This window comes from Zootoca vivipara, chromosome 4 (genome assembly GCF_963506605.1).
Source record: "Zootoca vivipara chromosome 4, rZooViv1.1, whole genome shotgun sequence".
NCBI classification, from domain to species: domain Eukaryota; kingdom Metazoa; phylum Chordata; class Lepidosauria; order Squamata; family Lacertidae; genus Zootoca; species Zootoca vivipara.
The window spans coordinates 29,690,550-29,711,475 of record NC_083279.1 but is presented as its reverse complement, the minus strand read 5'-3'; the positions used below and the strand labels follow the sequence as shown (position 1 = coordinate 29,711,475).

The window sequence follows — 20,926 nt, the reverse complement described above, 5'->3', positions numbered from 1 at the left end:
GTTTAGAGGATCGTCGCCATTTTATTTCAAGTTTCTTTAATATAGAGGGTTGCAACTGCTTCTAAAAAGTAGCTTATAAAAAGTTTTCCAGGAGGCAACCACTCATAGGAGGGTCAAAACAAATCTTTCTTTCACCCCCTCCAAACTCAGTTCTTACAATAAAAAAGACTCACGTTCTATCTGTAATGTATGTACTTCAAATCAAATCAGAGTTCAGCCGGTTCCTTGCTTCTTTATAATTTAGTTTGTCCCCAGTTTGGCAGTTATGAATTAAAGCCCCGGCGGCGTCTTCTGCATAGCGCTCTACGTCTTATCGCAGTCCTTCCCACACCCCACTTTTCTCTTTAACTTCTCCGGTTTTTGAGTCCAATTCGGTGGGGGGGATTCTTCTCAGATTTCTTTAGATCACCGTATTGTCTCTCTTTCACGCCCCGGGGGTGTCTTGTTAAAAGGGTTTAATTAAAAGGAATTTTACCGTGCACGATCGCGTCGGGTTACGGCTCTTGCTGGTTATGGTCTCTGTTCTCACGCTGTCGCAGTGCCCAGCTTCTCCCCCTCCTTCTGCAGTCTGCGAAGGTTTCCGGGAGAAACTTTAGGGAACCACCGACACCTCAGACGGGAATCACCTTCCAGTCCTTCTTTGGGGTGCTGCCTAGCCTTGCAAGCCCCCCGTTTCTCCAGCGAAAGATTCGGGGCCGCAGAGTTCCCGTTTTTAGCCCGATCACGATCTGCGGTCAAAACCGGAAGTCGGGTCTCGAGGCCTCACTCTTTTAGGCTTGCTCTACTGTTAAGCAGAGCTGCCTTGGGCTGCTGATTTTGGATGTCATGAAAGGCACTAAATGCTTGTCATTGTTGTGTTTTTTACTCCCAGGGAGTAACTTGGTCAAGTCTGAGTACTATGCACCTTGAATAGGGGAGAGGGGCATTTACTACAGTGGTACCTCAGGTTACGAACTTAATTCGTTCCGGAGCTCCGTTCTTAACCCGAAACCGTTCTTAACCTGAGGCGCGCTTTCGCTAATGGGGCCTCCTGCTGCCACCGTACCGCCGGCACGCGATTTCCGTTCTCATTCTGCCCCACCCCTGCCACCAAGGAGCATTCTGGGGCAAAGTTCTCAACCCAAGGTACTACTTCTAGGTTAGCGGAGTTCGTAACCCAAAGTGTTTGTAGCACGAAGTGTTTGTAACCTGAGGTACCACTGTAATCCACATTGGGCAGCTAAACATCTTGGGCTGAACTTGCTCCACCAGACCTTGTATCTTCTTCTCAGAGAGACAGAGGAATGGGGAAAGTGACATATTTGGGCAAAAACACAAAGAGAAAGCATGCGATCTGAAAGGATCCATATCTCCATCTGCAAAATAGATTTATAGTGCTGAAATCATTTACCTCATACCTGCCAGTGGTCAGATGACTCAGCTCCTTTAAGAAAGCAATAGTCTCTTCTTCTCGAGCATTAAAAGACACTGTATGGACTGGGCACGGGCTCCTCAGTATCTTCTGCAGGAGCAAATGTCTCATGCATTCTGGCATATCACCCACAGTGAAATAGTACACAGCCTCAGTCTGTGGTGGAAAAGTCATTTGAACCATGAAGCATATTTGTAACATCCCCGCCACCGCTGCTTTTCAATTCTATCCCACCTTTCATCCAAGGAGCTAAGGTGGCATACATGGTCCCCCCCCCCTCCTCACAACATCCTTGTGAGCTAGGTTAGGCTAAGGGACGGTGACTGGCCCAAGTCCACGGCTTTGTGGCCAAGTGGGGATTTGAACCCCGATCTCCCAGGTCCTAGTCCAACACTCTTAACCACTACACCACACTGGCTCCTCTTATAATAGCAGCAATTCAGCCCAAAGGGCTGCACAGTGAGCCCCACATACCCAGAAGTGTTAGGGAAACTGAGATTAATTGGAGACTTCCTGGCTTAATTGTGGCTCACCTAAAAAGGTTGCAGTGTGCCAAAGAGGTATTTGCATCTCTTAACTTTCAGACAGGTTCATCCAAACTAGGCCTATGCTTCCAAGCCCCTTTAGTGTCATTGAAACATTTCTCTCTTGCCTGTTCCGTGGGAATTTCTGCTCTCAGAAGGCAATGCTGTCATGCATATATATATGATATTGGTAAGAACCAGCCTTCAGATCAACTTGAAAGAAATTCCTTCTAAATAGCCCCCAATGTTCTTTTATTAGCATGTATTATCCCCGTCCATAATTCATGTCTGTAGCACTTGCAGTCAAAACTCTCACGGGGATATATCCCTAGACATAACCGAAGACTTCTAGAAATGTGTGAGAGAGATTACCGTATCATCAAACAATGCCTCCATGATCGCTTCCGTGGGGCCCGAGTGGCAAACAGCTGGCCTGTACTCTATCGCCCAGAGCCACTCAAGAGCTGCTTCTATAGAGGCCTCCGACACAGGAACGGTTTTCTCTTGCCACTTTGCAAGATCTTGAGCCCCCCTGGAAAGGAGAATAGCTAATGGCTAAACTTGTCTTGCAATAACAGCTCTGGTAGGGTAAAAAGGGCAGCAAGGAACACCTGTCCCCAAGGTTTTGGTCTGGAGATTATTGGGGAGGGGGAATGGAAGGGGAAAGGCCAGTGTCTAGACAGACATATGATCTGGGTGCCAAATGTCTGTGGAGTTTCCCAGATGAATTTCTTCAATCAGTGAAAAGGTCCCGCTCAAGAGAAAGGGAAGAAGGGCCTGAGCATTCAGCATTGATCCCTGCGCTTTGAGCAAAAGACCTTATCCTGAAATGATGGTCACAGTGGGGCCAGCACCTAGACTTCCTGGAGAATAGAGTCAGAGTAGATTGCCCTAACCCCACCCCCAAACCAGTCTCTTATCCAAAATGCCTCTTTGGCCCCATGCTAGGCAGGACTCCTCAAAACCCAGATTTGGCTCCCCAGGCCTGTAGTTGCTGACCCTTAGCATACAAACATGTTTTCAAAAGTTAACATATACTTTGTCTGAGGGAGCAATAGGTACATTAGCTACAGTGGTGCCTCGACTTACAAATTAAATCCATTCCAAAGGCACCTTCGTAGGTCGAAAAATTCTTAAGTCGAAAAACGCCATTGGAAACGCGATTTCCCATAGGAATGCATTGGAAACGGAAAAATTCGTAAGTCGAAGCAACCCTATCTAAAAATTTGTAAGTTGAAAAATCCCTATCTAAAACCGCCGTGGTTTCCTTTCGGATGTCGAGACATTCGTAAGTACACAGCCATTACTCCCATTCATAAGTCGAAAAATTCGGTTGTCGAGTCGTTCGTAAGTTGAGGTACCACTGTATAGAGAATAAAGTTTGTGGGGGATATTACTGAGGTACTAAATCTGACCTCAGTTGTATCTACTTACTATTATTTTTTATTATTTTTTTGGTCTCTAAGACAAAATCTAGCTGGCCTTTGCAGGAAAATGTGTGTTGATCAATGCTGAGAGGAAGATACATGGTTTGAAAACAAATCTTTTCAACTTAAAGAGAACTAGTGTTTTAAAATAAATAAATAAAAAGCCTAAGAAGGATTTCTACTCATGGCCTCATATTCAAAATGGCATAAAGGCTTTGCAAACAAAGTCTGATTATGTTCATCAGCCATATGCTTTCAACAAACTTCAGTATTATGGTTGTAGTCTTAGGAATTCCAGCAAGTCTCCTTAATAAAGTGTAGGAAACTTACTGAATGATGTTAAATCGGGAGATTTGGGCCACTTGCTGTTTGAATACCATAGAAAGCGCCTCTCGACACAGATCAAACTCAGCTCTAGAAGCAACACCGAAATCCAGAACAATGGTGATGCTCTGTTCCTGAATCACTCCAAATATTTGCCGGCTTTCCGTGGTTAGCCATTCCATCCTTTGTTTATACAGTTCGATAGCTCCAGTAAGACAATCCACAAAATGAAAGAGGAGGTCTTTTTTGGCTGTCAGCTGCATTGAAATTTTCAAAAGAGTGAAGATGTCAAAATCAAGACAGGGAATAATAGGGATGGAAAATGAAGAGAATGTGCATCAAGGCAATTACAAATGCAAACACACTTTTTAAGAGCTAGCAAACCTCCTTGATGGATCTGTACTTTGGTATTAATATTTTATTGAAAAGGGTTCGATTATAAAGAAATAAAGTGATGCAAAGAGAAAGAGAATGAGAAAATAAAAATAAAAAGGAACAAAAATGTGTAGAAAAAAACAATATACTGTACGAACATCTACGAAAAATACCCTAACCCATACATTCTTTTATAAATCTGATATGATTATCCTAATACATATGTAAAGATGAATGACCTACTACATTTTCTATAAACTCATTCCAAATATTGTCATATTTATCAAAACAAAGTCTACATCTGTAAGCAGTATGTTCGTAAGTTGCAAGTGTTTTCACATTGTCAGTCCATTTATTAAAGTGGATCGTATCTTTATTCCTCCAGTTCATCAACATCAGTCTCTTGGCTACCACGAGAGCGCATAGAACCACATTTTCTCTACTTGACAGGTCTCTACTATCCTTGCCTTCTGATGCAAGATCCAGAACAGGGTCAAACTAGAGCCATTGTTCTTCAACAAGTGTTTACCATCAAAGTACTGAACAAGCATCCAAGTGGTGAGCACAGCAGCAGTCCTTGAGTGGACAGAGCGACAGGGGCATACTGTGCCACTGCTAGCTTAAGAGTGCAAAGTGATGGCGAGGTGGGAGGAGCTCCAGTTTGGTCATAGAAGCCCTACAGGGGCATGTTGGACCACCACCAGCAACCAGGAGCTCCCCCAACCTTGTGACCACCTCGCCTGATCCCAACGAGCAGCAGTACTGACACTAGGAGGGTGGTGAGTGGGGCAGCTGTTTGCAACAGCACTGCGGATCTCTGGAGCTATGATTCACACACATCTACCACCCAACCAGCATTCTAAAATGGATGAAAAGTGGCAAAAAAATGGTTCGGTTTCATGGAACTTCCAAACAATACCAGCTTCTAGATCATCAAATCATACTAGACCTCGGAAAAAATCAAGAGACGAAGTCCTGATTCTGAAAATAACCCATGTCAGTAGTTTTGTTGTTGTTGAATAATGTTAAGTGCCGGATCAGCAAACCAATATCTGCTATCCAACACCTCTCTGAAGCTAAGTGACCCCAGGCTCATTATTATTACTTCTACTCTGTGTTTTGGAGGTAGTTCTCCCCAAGGCCAGCTTCAACAGGTCAGCAAGAACTCTGAAAGCAGAGTCCAGATTTTAAAGAGCATCAAACACAAACTTTTTATAGCCAGAGGGCAGGTTGTTACTACACCCAGCAACCACCTCATCTTGCCAATATAATATTATCTTACCCAAAAGAATGTATGTTATTACTCTGAATCGGCCACTTACGTTATACAGCTTGCCGTCTTCTCCTGTCATGTATTGACGATACAACCCATTTGCGTATCGAGAAGCCACGAGTTTCCCCAGGACGGATACATAGTCTAGAATAAAAAGAAGTTTGTACATGTGCTGTCTCCATCATGCAGGGTCTTTTTTCTTTTTTTCTTTTTCTATTTTGCACCAATTCCTTGCCTGTTTATTTAGAAGTGACCCCCAATGGCTATCCCATACACAAGCTGTTACTTACTGTTGAATGAACAGGGATTGTTTCTCCAACTAACTGTGCAAAAGATCAGGCTGTGCATCGTGCAAAGGGAAAAGACTTGCTGCACATCATACCTTCTTTGTGCTGAAATCCAATCTTGGATAAAATCTGAGAAAAAGTCAGCTTGTTCCTTTTGAGCCCATGTAGCTGAAGCCATTTAGGGGAAGAGATTAGAAGTTGCACATCCAAGTCCCCCTCAACGCCATAATCTCTCCTTTCTTTTCGCTCCAAGTTCTTCTCGAAGGCAACCAGCGTCTTAGGTTTTTCGGGATCTTTTTTAGGCTTCCCACCAAAAGTAACGTCTGTAAAGGGGGAAACGGGCAAGCTAGGTTTACTTATTGCAATCCCTTTCATCTGCCAACCATCTCATCTCTCACCTCCTTTCCATGGTTATCTACTGTATTCTCATGACTCCTATATATGCATTATCAAAAAGAGAAATATTTAAATAAATACAAAAGCCTCTCCCTTCTCTCTCTCTCTCTCTCTCTCTCTCTCTCTCTCTTTATGTATAAGAAGATACATTCACAAAAAACATTCCATACATAGAACTGAGTCTGGAATTAGACTTAAGAGGTTTTCTGTTACAAAGCATAAGTTTGCACAGACATTAGATACATTCACACAATACATTGAAAGCACTGTGAATACCACTTTACACAGTCAAAGACACAACATAGCTCCAACAGAAGTTCCATGTGTAATTTTATTAATAAAATATCATAACCTTAGAATACTCACGTTCACTCCATGCAAGCCGTTTACCTATGCCGCCAGTCATTGCAACCACACTGATTTTTTGCTTCCTTCTGTGTTCCCCTTAAAACATGAATAAACACACGTGATTGTTTGTTTGTTTGTTTTTTATTGATGCCATCCAACCAGTAAATCAGGTCTGGTCTCGATGCTTTGAATTTGAATTTAAATTGAAATTAAAGTTAGCACCAGCTCCAACAGCTTTTATTAACCAGAGACCTAGTCCTCCCACTTACCCAGGAGGAAGCCCCATTGAATTCATCAGGACTTACTTCTGAGTAGACATGGTTAAGATTGTGCTGACTACTTAATTATTTCAAATATTTCTATACTACTTCTCACTAGCATACCACAGCAATAAACTGGTTACAAAAAGGTAACTTATCCGTTTATGGAAAATGAAATAAAAATAATGTTTTAAAAATACCACAACATTAGTAATAAACATTAAAAGAACTTCCTAGGAGGTGAAACCATGGGCAACAATTAAAAATGCCTAAAACCCGAGGTTCAACCTTGTGTCTGAAAGAAAGAAGTATTGGTGCAAGGCAAGGATCTCTAGTGAGGTCATTCTATTGTCATCTGTTTAGAGAAGAGAAATTGGAGAGAAAAGCCATGGTTGGTGAACTAAGGGTGCAGGCACAGAGGAAGCACACCTTTGGTTACCTGGGCCCCCAAGGTGTTTTGCTAGTGAAGCTTGGTTGGCGATGGGATCCAGATATCCTTATCAAATCATGGCAGCTGTGTTATGCACCAACTGATGCTTCCTGGTCCTCTTTAAAGCCACACCTAAAATACCATTATAGCAGTCTAATCAGGAGGTGATCACGGTGTGGCTAACTGTGACCCAGAGCATTCCTGTCCAGCAGAGGCTGCAGCTGGTGACGCAGGAAGGAGGAGGTGCTGTGGGCCAAGGCTCTAGAGAACAAAACCGGATCCAATGGGGACATGGAACCAAGAGGTGAACTTGACCCTTTGGGGGGGAGGGCGCGTGTGCAACCCATTCTAGAGCAAGTTGAATGCAAACTCCCAGAATACAAGAACCATCTACCCACAGCTTTTCCCTCTTGTTGTCTTTCCTGAAGTTGTCTTAAGTTGTCTTAAGATCCAAATTCTAATGTGTATTTGCCCCTCTTGAATTATAATTACTATTTTGATTTATTATCTCCACCCTTCACCATAAAGGCCCTGGGAAAGTTACAATGATGAAAATAGTTTAAAACAGATTGCAGGCACAATAATTGGGTGGGCCCTAGAAATGTATGTTTCGGGTGCCAAAGACCAGAGTAAAGAAGTGAATCACTCTGGCCTCTTCAGTTACCTGGTAAAATGTTATTATTCCAGATCCACATACCACTGTAGTCACTCGGGCAACTTTAAACAAGAAGACCAGAACAACAGGGCTAGTGATGCCGTAACTAGGAAGCCTTTCAAAATGCCCACAGGGGAGGGTTTGTGCAAACATTTACCCTTTGGCTGCAGTACCAAGTGTTAAAGTTGTGCATTTTGCCTACAGGGATACAGAACTCTTGTCTCTAAGTGTCAACTATAAAACATATGAATTACTGCAGTTTATTTACCCGTGTGGTGGATTAGGGCCTGAATTCAAATACTCTGATGCAGTGATTTCATGTTGCAAAATCCCTATTCAAAGGTCACTTCTGTAGAACAATTTGCATGAATTCCACATGTATCCCATATGAGATAATGTGTGTGAAATGCTTTAAATACTAAGTACTGATACTTTATTCTGTGGATCATAATCTGTGGTGATCCCACATGCACGAACATCAACTGCAGCATGTATGCTGACTGAGTCTGCAGTCTCGGTTGTTTATCTATGTCCAATTGCCACATCAAAATAATCTTACATGGAAATCATTTTTTTCCCCTGGAAAGGAGCCCTGAGTAACATTGAACAAGCCAATAGCTAACATCCTCCATTGCCCAGTTTGTAAAATGGGAATAATAAGGACCAGCCTTACAAGGTGGCAAAAAAAAAGAATGAAAGAGGATTGTAAAGTATTTTTCATAGTTATATATTTATTTTACATTTATATCTCATCTTTTTCTCCAAGGAGCTCAAGGTGGCATACACAGTTTTCCTCCTCATCTTATAAACACAACAACCCTGTGAGGTAGGTTAGGCTGAGAGTGAGTGACTGGTCAGATGTCACCCAGTGAGCTTCATGGCTGAGTGGGGATTTGAACCCTGGTCTCTCAGGTCTTAGCCCAACACTAAAGCCACTATACCACATTGGCACCGAAAAGGTGCTGTAATTAACAGTATTCATTCACAAGAGAATCTACTAGGAATCACTGCAATCCAGTCCTTCTAATATAACAAGGAGACCCGAGCTGGTGACTCCATGGCAAATGAAATCCTGTGATAAACACTGTAACTCAATAGAGTGCAAAAGTCCCAGCTACCAGATCCAGAGGCCGTGCTATTTTGATAGCTGTTCAGAGGCTTCGATGTAGCAGACGCTCTTTTTTTCACTCTGGAATTGAATTCCTTGCTAGCTCAAGTTTCTTCACCTGAACTGCTCAGGCAATTGTGTGGCAAATGGGAGAAGAACATACAAGGGTTCTGACAGAAAAAGAATCCATAAAAAGCAAAACTCAGCTTAAATTGAGGGTTTGCCCCGGCTAATTAGAGAAATATTAATCATCTTAAGACCAACATTTTAAACCAGATTCAGTGGGGAAGTTTGGAAAGAGTTTTTACCCACTCAGTGTCTTCAGTTGGGGGGAAACATATAAGCACATCTTGCATCCAAGCTTTAGTATGGATTTTTAAATTTTTACAGACGCAGCCATCTATGCTAGGAAAACGATACACCTTATAATAAATGCATGGACTTCTCAGGAAGCTTAGGGAGCTGTAAAAATGCAAAGTAATAAACTGGCAAGAGTCCACACAAAACTCAGTGAAACTTGGGAGGTTGCCCACATATAGCTTTTTGAATCCAACCTGGCAGTGGGGAGGGAGGGAACAGTTTGGCTTAGTTTTCCATCTTTGTTTAGTTGTTTAGTCGTGTCCGACTCTTCGTGACCCCATGGACCAGAGCACGCCAGGCACTTCTGTCTTCCACCGCCTCCCGCAGTTTGGTCAAACTCATGTTCGCAGCTTCGAGAACACTGTCCAAGCATCTCGTCCTCTGTCGTCCCCTTCTCCTTGTGCCCTCCATCTTTCCCAACATCAGGGTCTTTTCCAGGGAGTCTTCTCTTCTCATGAGGTGGCCAAAGTATTGGAGCCTCAGCTTCAGGATCTGTACTTCCAGTGAGCACTCAGGGCTGAATTCCTTCAGAATGGATAGGTTTCATCTTCTTGCAGTCCATGAGACTCTCAAGAGTCTCCTCCAGCACCATAATTCCAAAGCATCAATTCTTCGGCGATCAGCCTTCTTTATGGTCCAGCTCTCACTTCCATACATCACTACTGGGAAAACCATAGCTTTAACTATATGGACCTTTGTCGGCAAGGTGGTGTCTCTGCTTTTTAAGATGCTGTCTAGGTTTGTCATTGCTTTTCTCCCAAGAAGCAGGCGTCTTTTAATTTCGTGACTGCTGTCACGACCTGCAGTGATCATGGAACCCAAGAAAATAAAATCACTCACTGCCTCCATTTCTTCCCCTTCTATTTGCCAGGAGGTGATGGGACCAGTGGCCATGATCTTGGTTTTTTTGATGTTGAGCTTCAGACCATATTTTGCGCTTTCCTCTTTCACCCTCATTAAAAGGTTCTTTAATTCCGCCTCACTTTCTGCCATCAAGGTTGTGTCACAGACCTATTTCAATTTCCCAGAGAAAATGATTCCACTCTAAACAATTTCACATTCTGTGTTGAGGTTATACCAATTGCAGGTGTGGAATTGCAGGTAGGCCATGCATTCAAAGAGGGAACATGTATATAATTGAATTCCTGCTTACATTTGTCACCAAGCCCGTTTCTGTGGGAGAAAACATCTCAATAACTACATTGCCGCCTAGAAGTGGAAAGCTGACCCCGGATGCCACCATCATTAGCCACTTATGAGCAAAGCATGTGTGAGGGCCGAAATATATCTTGTGTGGCTAGATTTCCCAATTTATTACCTGAAATGTAAATATACAAGGTTGGAAATCTGCTCACAAAAGATTCCTCGTTTATCCACATTATTTGCCGGGTCTATATGGCTTCCAGCTCTTTTCCTCCAAGGAATTAAGAGTGAAAAGCTCACGTTTCTTTACCTAAACTGCTCCACTTTCAGATTTTGGCTTAGAATTCTCCACGTTAAGTCCCATCCGTCCATCCCCCGTTCTTCACATCAAACCAAACGTTACCTGGGAATAAACCCCATTAAGTTAACTTCTCAGTTCTGGCCAGGACTACAGCCTACATTCAAACAAGAATTATTTCTGAGCAGGCTCAAGATGTCAAAGCTGTGAAAGAGAGGTTTCCCCAGAGCATAGTTTGTCCCCCTGCTGCAGAAATGTGCTGGGAAAACCTGCACTTCACAAATGCTCCCATATTTATGCAACCCTTAAAGGTACAAGGCCCACCTTCAGGGCTTGGACCTGTCAAAAATATACCTACCTCTTCAGCTGGCCTTTTGATGCTTGAGCTGTATATTTTTAGGACACCCTTTATTTCTGAGACTGGAAGTAGTTTTAAACTTTAACCATTTCTAATATTGTGTTGTTACACACCCTGGGACTTTAGGGTAAAGGACAGGTAAACAATAAATAAATAATCTCTGAGCTAATATTATTATTATTATTATTATTATTATTATTATTAGAAACAATAATAATTTTATTATTTATACTCCGCCCATCTGGCTGGGTTTGCGCAGTCACTCTGGACCGCTTACAGCTTATCTAAAAACATAATAAAAACATCAAAGCTCTAAAGCTTTGACTCTATAAAAAACTTACATATATGTGTATACACGTGGCTCAGTCAGTACAGCATGAGACTCTTAATCTCAGGGTCCTGGGTTCAAGCCCCACGTTGGCCAAAAGATTCCTGCATTGCAAGGGGCTGGACTAGATGACACTTGGGCTCCCTTCCAGTTCTACCATTCTATGATTCCATGTGGACTGCTAGCACCCCACCCCCACCCCAAAGCACAAGGAGAATTGAGGAAGAAATACAAACAACAGTGAGGAATCACAATAATTGCCTTTAAGACAGCTCAGCCAGTAGAGCATGAGGCTCTTTATCTCACGGACGCGCGTTCGAAACCCCACGCTGGGCAAAAGATTCTTGTATTGCAGGGGGTTAGACTAAATTATCCTTTTGAGGGGGGTGATCCCTTACAATTCTATGTTTCTATGAAATGAATAGGGACCTCACTCATTTTGTGTCGTTCGGATCAATCAGGTGCCCAGCGCCCCAACTTGGCACAGACTCCAAAAGCGCAGAGAGGGAAATCTCTCCCCAGGGCGATGGCACCTCCTCTGGAGAGACAGAAGGGAGGGAAGCCCGTGGGGTGAACCAGCCAGAGCTGGAAGCCTTCAGCCGACCGTGGGAAGAGGCCCCCATCCGAGAGGGGGCTGCTCCCGTGCGCCCCCCGCAGGCGCCCCGCCTCACCTGCTTCGAGCCCCCCGGTCGCTTCCATCCCATTGTGACGCGCCGGCGAGCGCGCACAGCTAGTTCCACGGTGGTGCCGCCGCCCCGCTTCTTTCTTTCGTTGACACGGGAGACGCCGCGGTTGCTAAGCCTCGGCCCGTGAGCGGCAGGCTTTGACGGAGCCGCCCCTTCCAGGAGGAGCTTCCCGAGTCCAGCGGCGCAAAGCAGGGGCGGAAAAATGGAGCCTAGTGCAAAGGGCGGCGCGCTTTGCTTCTCTGGACAAGCGCAAACTTTGGGTTCGAGGCGTGTGAGTTCAATCTAGAGTAATTGTCTCCTCATCCACACCCCTGCCCGTGAACGTGTGGACGCGGATCGCGCGCACAGTGCATTTCCGTACCTACACCTGAGAGAAGGAGGCTGCGTGTGGGATTTTCCAAACAGGTGGGAGCCCTTCTTTGCGCTCGTGCCTATTTATTTATGTGCTCCTTACTAAAGTTTGTCATTTGCTGCGGCTTCCAAATGAACCAAAATCTCATACCGTCCAACATTTATCCGATGAAAATCGGGACATCCTATCTTATAATAATAATAATAATAATAATAATAATAATAATAATAATAATAATAATAATATGCCCTCCATCTGACTGGGTTGCCCCAGCCACTCTGGGCTGCTTCCAACATAAATAAAAACATATTAAAGCATTAAGCATTTTTTTTTAAAAAAAAATCCCTGTACAGGGCTGTCTTCAGGTGGCTCAGGGGTTGGATAACTCCATACCCCCCCCCAACATTTCTCCGATGAAAATACTGTAGGGACGTCCTAAGGAAAAGTAAAACGTTCTGGGATCAAATCAGAAATTGGGATGGCTTCTGTAAATCCGTGACTGTCCCTGGAAAATAGAGACACGTGGAGGGTCTGATATCTGCATATTTTTGTAGATGCTGAAACGAAGCTGCCCAGAGTGGCTTGGGCAACACAGTCAGATAGGCAGGGTACAAATAATAAAAAGTATTTTATTTTATTTTATTTATTATTTTCAATGTCTCTACAGGCAAGACAGATGCTCCACCTCTGAGTTACTGGCCTTCCCAGATAACAAATAGGAAATCATAGAATGTATGCTATATATTTCTTAGAATCACAGGATCATAAAACCACAGGATGCAGTGGATCCCGTATAGTGTATATCCAAAATATCACAAGGTTCCCCAACCTTCTTGAAAAGCACAGAGGTGAAGAACACGTGACTGCAAGGATCCGACTGGAATATTACTCTGCTAGTAATATGTAACTAGATCCTGCGCAAAGTTAGGCGTGGTTAAAAGCCATTCATTTCAAAAGAACTAGATGTGTGCAACTCTGCATTGAGCCCGCACAGTTCTGTGTGTGGCCCTCCAGATGCTGCTGAACTACAACTCCCATCTGACCCAGCAAGTATGGCCAATGACCAGGGAGTTGTAGTTCAACAACATGACAGGAGTGTCAAAGGTTCCTCACTCCTGCTGTATATATGGGGAAGAAACTGAGGCTTAATTCGTTTATCTATTGACCTGGGAGCAGTGTTAGAGACTGAGATATGAAAGCTAGGAGCTAAATGGCACCTTAAACCTAGATTATGGGTGCAACAACAGAATGTCTAAGCACACTTTTTAAATAACAAGAATACAAAGCTGAAAATGAATGAACTGCAGCTAAAATATAATTTTCATTTTCACATAGTCTAGTCCTTATCTGAAGACTGCAAAAAAAGGCATGCTTCCCCTGCCTGCCCCCCTAATATTTTTAAGAGAGTCTCTTCTACAGTCTTCAGAGAGTGGCTGGAAGGGGGAGGCAGAAAAAGGTCATCCTTTCCTTTCACTCTGCAGTTTTAATCTGAAATCTTGGGTGCAGTACCGCTGCAGTGGGAAGGTAAACAGCGTTTCCGTGCACTCTGGTTTCCGTCACGGTGTTCCGTTGCACCAGTAGCGGTTTAGTCAATAGTCATGCTAACCACATTACCCGGAAAGCTGTCTGTGGACAAACGCCGGCTCCCTCGGCCTGAAAGCGAGGTGAGCACCGCACCCCATAGTCACCTTTGACTGGACTTAACCGTCCAGTGTTATTTTACCCTTACCTTTACCTTACTGCGCCCAGAGCTCAGAAACGGCTCATGCTAATGAAATTCCTTGTCACAAAATGTGCCTAGAACAATGGGAGTTTTGAACGCTGCCTGGGAGTAAACCAGCATAAACTCAATGGTACTTATATCTGAGTGGTCATATAAAAGATGAAGGTAATGATGATGATTTATTAAATTTGTATACCGCCCCATACCTGTAGATCTCAGGGCAGTTCACAACATAAAATGGAAATTTAAACAACACAAAGTACATAATAAGTTAATCCCTTTGTAGCTGTATTTTTGTCTTCCTTGCATTAGGGCTATTGATAAACTCAATACTTCAGGATGGACAAATTTAAAATGGATAAAGGGAGGGGGCAAAGGGGGAAAATAGTACACAGCAGTTCAGTGGCAAGATGTAGGGGTGGTTGACAATTTGGACTTTGACAGTGTTTTCCAGTAACCTAAGCAATTTTAAAATAGCTGTAAAATAAAATGGCTTCCTCTTGACAGTCTGACCTTTTTCTGTTTGTTCATGGCAGGTGTTAGCAGGGGTCAGCAAACTTTTTCAGCAAGTGGCCGGTCCATTGTCCCTCAGACCTTGTGGGAGGCTGGACTATATTTTGAAAAAAAAATATGAACGAATTCCTATGCCCCACAAATAATCCAGAGACGCATTTTAAATAAAAGCATACATTCTACTCATGTAAAAACATGCTGATTCCCGGACCATCCACGGGCCGGATTTAGAAGGTGATTGGGCCGCATCCGGCCCCTGGGCCTTAGTTTGGGGACCCTGTGTTAGAGAGTGAAATTGGCTTTTGACAACTTAGGTCTCTGAGCTAAGGCAATGGTGGCAGGCAAGCTTGCAGGGAAAGGATAGACCAGTGTTGTAGAAAAAAATTGGGGTTGGCTTTTACAGCCCAACTTCCCATCAAGGAACTATGTGTCCCATACATCCATTACAGTATCTGTCAGAGAAGAATGGATGGAGGCAAGATCCGGGGAAGGCAAAGCAGATCTTTATTTTTTCTGTCGCAACCGAATTTTTACAGTTCAGTAAATACCATCAGCAGTGAAATTACTTGTCCTATCCACACACTTAATAAATAGCTTGCTAAAATGGCTTTTATTCTGTAGGAGGCATCTTATATAATCAGCGGTTTGTTTTAAGTAAGAACCTACTCATAAACAATGTCATTGCTCTGTGCCATAAGAAACAACCCTGGGGACAGAAGGAGACTCTAAATAACTGCTTTTAAAAAAGGCAAATTACACAGATAGATAGCATCTTGTCAGCCCACCAGTTAATTATGGTACAGTAAAAACGGCAGAGCAAAATATAGCTCAATTCCATTGTAAATGGAATCAGCCAAGTGCAAAAAAATAAAAATTTAACTTTCAAGAAACCTAAGATGAATGAGCTTCACCCAAGATCTCAGAATGCAAAAAAGACAGATAGAAAAAGATTTTTAGACATTCTAATTAGGGGAGTTGTTTTCCCCTGATTGACTAGGAAGTTTTGCCCCTTCTTGTGTAGCATTTGGCTTGCTTTATTTGCATGAAAGACCATTTGCTCAGCCCCAGGCACATCTCACATGAATACCTTTTCCATTCCTCTTCTGTACAGTCTGGATGATGTAATGCATAGCAGAAATGTAAAGCTGTGTGGCTGGCGAGTCCTGTTTTAGGACATTACTTATACGGACCTCTTGCTGCACTCCCTTGAGATTTCCACGTCATTTTCCTCCTTTAATAAATCAATGAAAGACTAAACTAAGCCCGGAATCCTATGCAGATGTAGTTAGGAGTGTGGCCAATTGAATGCAAAAGCGTGGATGTCTCAACAGATATTCAAAGGCTTGAGCTCCATGCGAACTAAACCGTCCCATGAACGGTTAGTCCCAGAAGGGAAGCTCCCACTGCCAGTATCAATCCTTCATGATACACTCCTGGTCCTGGTCCTCCCCACCACTGGGGGAGTTTTCTTACAAGCAACTTTAAGAAGCATGTTTTGAATCACATCTAATTCTCGGTTAATGTCAGGCTTTGGGGAATAGGTTTCCACCCTGTGGCCATAAATGAGCAGATCAAACGAAAGGCAATTATTACCAATTTAATAAACACAGTGAAGGACAAAAGAAAGCATCTAAAAAGAATGAGGGTGCTCCCAATTAAGGTCCCCCCTCCGTCCCTATTAATCCATGTCACTCCTACGTTTTGTAATCTGAATTTGTAGTCTCTGTGCGTTTTATTCTGACACTTTCTGAGCTCTCCGAGACTTTGGGGAAGGGGGGGGGGGTACTATCCTGAGACTGTTAACTCTCTCTCTCCTTGTGTCTCTTCTGCTAGTTGTCCCCCATCTAGTATTTCTCAGCTTCTGCCTTTTGAACTATGCCCCTCTGCAAACCACTGTTCCAAATCTATACTGTCGTCCTGCTCCTGGGAAGATTCAGGATCAGGAGGAGGGGGTAGCTCCCACCATTCTTCCTCAGTCCAGCCCTCCTCAGCACGGTCTCTGACAGTTAACAAAAATGTAGAATGCTTAATGCAGGGCCAAATAATGGATTCCAAAACAATGACAAAACTAACTAAATTAATTGAGAATAACAAATCCCCAGGGAATAGGACCTTTTTCTGAGAAAAAGCCACATAGTTTCTGTTGAAGTGCCAGCTCATCAAATAGCCAAAAGTAAATCTTCTTATATAGTTCGAATATGTTTGGTGTTTTTAGCTGGCAACTATGTTTATCACCCTCTTTTCCCATATTTTTTTTCAGGCTAGAGTGTTTAAAGATTACCCTGGACATGAAAAGTCTTCCTTGATTACACAAACGTTCCCCAGAGGCGAAGAAAATGCATATAATTCTCAGCCATAAAATATTTTCCCATTATATCATTTTTAAAAGCAAGAACTGAATGTTCTCTAGATGTAAAATTAGCTCTGCAGCATAGCCTGTAATAGAAAATGAAATTTGTTTCAGACATTTTTATAGTCTTGAAAGTTAACTACCATAACTATAAGCAAGTTAAAATTCTCTGAGAAGATGAATTCAAATATTTTACTCGTATTTGTCATTTACTGTCAAATAAATTACAGTGGTACCTTGGTTTAAGTACACAATTGGTTCCGGAAGTCTGTACTTAACCTGAAGCGTACTTAACCTGAAGCGAACTTTCCCATTGAAAGTAATGGAAAGTGGATTAATCCGCTCCAGACGGGTCCGCAGAGTACTTAAACTGAAAGTACTCAAACCGAAGCATACTTAAACCGAGGTATGACTGTATTTCTAAAAATTTGCTGGGAAACCTACAGGTAGACTCTAGGTGTCAGGGATATGATGAAGCACCCATCCCCAGCAATATGTTGTGAAAACTGCCCTTGGCGGAGCTATTCGTCCCTGCCCTAAGGCAGAGCAGATGTTTGACTTCCACAACTACAGTTCCTATCATCCCTGACCATATGCCATGCTGGCCAGGGCTAGTGTAAGTGGAATCTTGGGGAGAATGGCTGTAGTTCAGCGATAGATCATCTGCTTTGCATGCAGTTGGTCCCAGTTTCAAAGCCTGGCATCTATAGTCAGGGGTAGGAAAGACTCCTTATCTGTGTTGGTTTTTATTTGGTTTAAATAATAATAATAATAATAATAATAATAATAATAATAATAATAATAATAATAATAATTTATTTATACCCCGCCCATCTGGCTGGGTTTCCCCAGCCACTCTGGGCGGCTTCCAGCAGAAATATTAAAATACAATAATTTATTAAACATTAAAAGCTTCCCTAAACAGGGCTGCCTTCAGATGTCCTCTAAAAGTCTGGGAGTTGTTTTTCTCTTTGACATCTGGTGGGAGGGCGTTCCACAGGGCGGGTGCCACAACCGAGAAGGCCCTCTGCCTGCTTCCCTCTAACTTGGCTTCTCGCAGCGAGGGAACCACCAGGAGGCCCTCAGCTCTGAACCTCAGTGTCCGGGCAGAACGATGGAGGTGGAGACGCTTCTTCAGGTATACAGGACCGAGGCCCTTTAGGGCTTTAAAGGTCAGCACCAACACTTTGAATTGTGCTCGGAAACGTACTGGGAGCCAATGTAGGTCTTTCAAGACCGGTGTTATGTGGTCTCGGCGGCTGCTCCCAGTCACCAGTCTAGCTGCCGCATTCTGGATTAATTGTAGTTTCCGGGTCATCTTCAAAGGTAGCCCCACGTAGAGCGCATTGCAGTAGTTCAAGCGAGAGATAACTAGAGCATGCACCACTCTGGTAAAGAATAGGTAAATATAAAGAGAATTCCCTGGATGCCTAAGATCCAGGTTTGGGGCAAGTACTCTTTGGTGAGAGAATCCTAGCAGAGATTGAAAATCACAAAATATACAGCAAAGTAAAGTGTGGAAATATAGGTTGTTAGACTTTTAAAACACCCTTTCCAAGTTGCTTCCAAAGTTCCCCTCTTCCCTTAGCACAGAAAAAGACCACACATTTGTGTAGGTTAAAAATGGTTTACTTACAGACTTTTAAAGGTCATATTCATGTGCTTTTCCATACATCAGTCAGAATACAAAAGCAGTAAAACTTAGGCTCCAAAGTGGTGAACATTCCTAAATTATTTGTATAGAAACACAAACACAGTCAAACCTCAGTTGTCAAACGTAATCCGTTCTGGAAGACTGTTCAACTTCCGAAACGTTCGACAACTGAGGCACAGCTTCCAATTAGTTGCAAGAGCTTCTTGCACTCAAGCAGAAGCTGCATCAGATGTCCGAGTTCTCAAAAAACTTTCAAAAAACTGGCATTCGGGAGTCGAAACGTTGGAAAATGGAACTGTTCGAGAACCGAGGTTTGACTGTGTGGCTTGCTTAAGCCATACAGTCTGAGCTTGCAGCAACCAGCTCAGAGCTCTTTACTCCCTGTCGCTCACATGGTGGAACAGGAAGAACAAAGTTTGATGACCCTTCCTCCCAAGCTGATGGTGCGTGACCTAGCTAAGCCTGGCAGAACAGCTCACTCTATGGCAGGCATAGGCAACCTTGGCTCTCCAGATGTTTTGGAACTACAGCTCCCATGATCCCTGACCATTGGCCCTGTTAGCTAGGGATCATGGGAGCTGTAGTTCCAAAACATCTGGAGAGCCAAGGTTGACTATGCCTGCTCTATGGTCTTAACCCCCTCATGCATTAAAATAGAGTTAAGAATGTTGGTTATATGAAGCTGATTTTCCCACAATCTGAAGCTCTGGAGAGCCACTGCAGTCAGTGTTGACAATACAAAGTTAGATGGACCAATGGTCTGTATTCGGCTGCCAGCACAGCCAGGCCTATGCAAATTTTAAAAGTTTTCACCGGGTTTCAAATATGGGATGCCACAAGAACAGAAAATGGCCTATCTCAAATTATCGCTGCTGATACTAGGAGAATGGACCTCTGAGGATGATCTTAATAGCTGGGCAGGTTTGTGCAAGAGCAGGTGGCCTTTTAATGACCCAGATTACGAGCCATTTGGAGCTATGAAGGTGACTCTGCTTGGTAATGGGACATCCAAAGCTGTTGCATTTTTAGATCCCCCCCCTTCCAACCCAGTCTGTACCAGAGTCTGTCTCTGTGTAATATATAACAGAGTCATCTCAGCACAGCTAAGCAAATCAGTGGGGCCAAAAATAAATAAATAACAGCCTCCATTCAAGCCCAAACAAATACAGGTAGAATCAAACTTCATTATTAGTTGCAGTTCATCTTTTTCATGCTGAGGGACTAGCTATGCTAATGTGATTGTTTTATTACCAGTTACTGTAAGCACGAATGGTTATTGGGTTCCTTTTGCATGCATTTTAAGCTGTAACTGAATTATCAAGCAGTGCTGGAAACAGAGATATGAAAGCTAGGAGCTAAGTAGCACCTTAAACCTAGATTATGGGGCACAACAACAGAATGTCTAGGCGTGCTTTTTTATAACAAGAATACAAAGCTGAAAATGAATGAACTGCATCTAAAATATTATGTTCATTTTTCACATGGTCTAGTCCTTCCCCTGCCCACACTCCTAATATTCTTAAAGCGGTCTCCTCTCGAGTCTTCAGGGAGTAGCTGGAAGTGGGAAGGCAGAAAAAGGTCCTCCTTTCCTTCCACTCTGCAGTTTTAATCTGAAATCTTAGTCGTAGCCCGCACCCCGAGCTCAGAAACTGCTTGCGCTAATGAAATTATTTCCCTTTCGCAAAATGCGCCTAGAACAATGGGAGTTTTGAATGCTGTTATCAAGACAGTACCTGGGCTTTCTTGCTATTGGACCCAATCAGAAGCTGGGAATGGCTTTATTATTTTATTTATATTTATCAGTTTTATATACCACCCTTTATCATAAGATCTGAGGACAGTTCACAGAGTAAAATACCGGATAAAAACGTGAAAATAAGTAAAACAGCAAAACAATAACCCCTTCCCCGTAGACACATGTAGAATATTAATCAACCCAAGGCCTGGTTGAAAAGGAACCTTTTAGCCTGGCACCTGAAAATATATAATGAAGGCGCACTGCAGCCTCATTGTGAGCAAATATTGACCTCTGTTCCAGTCCTGAAATGCCTTGGGCTGGGGAGAGGTTTGACCGCACTGACCGATTCCATTGACTGTAGCAGGAATGTCCACCGTTCACTGTAATTTACCAAGGGCTCACTGCAAAATTGTCCTCCCACAGTTTAGCCCTTGGATATCAACAGAAAGCAGCAGGTATGTATACCATTTTAGCATATTATACTGGCTGCAATACTTGGACCCAACTTTAAGAGCTAATTGAAGATTGCAGAACTCACACTATCTGTGAAAGCTAAGCCAATAAAAGAGACGGCAACAGTAGCTTTTATCCATCAATCTTATTTA

The 20,926-nt window shown here is 43.1% G+C and overlaps 1 protein-coding gene across 1 annotated transcript in view; it reads right to left on the bottom strand.

Annotated features, from left to right (window-relative positions):
• VWA3B (von Willebrand factor A domain containing 3B) overlaps window positions 1-12,080 on the bottom strand; it is a 78,565-nt gene extending 66,485 nt beyond the window's left edge. The window contains 7 exon segments of the mRNA XM_060273478.1: window positions 1,398-1,567; window positions 2,308-2,467; window positions 3,693-3,943; window positions 5,384-5,478; window positions 5,717-5,944; window positions 6,384-6,461; window positions 11,977-12,080. Coding sequence (XP_060129461.1) covers window positions 1,398-1,567; window positions 2,308-2,467; window positions 3,693-3,943; window positions 5,384-5,478; window positions 5,717-5,944; window positions 6,384-6,461; window positions 11,977-12,004 — 1,010 coding nt within the window. The 5' untranslated portion in view covers window positions 12,005-12,080.
• Window positions 12,081-20,926: the final 8,846 nt, after the last annotated feature.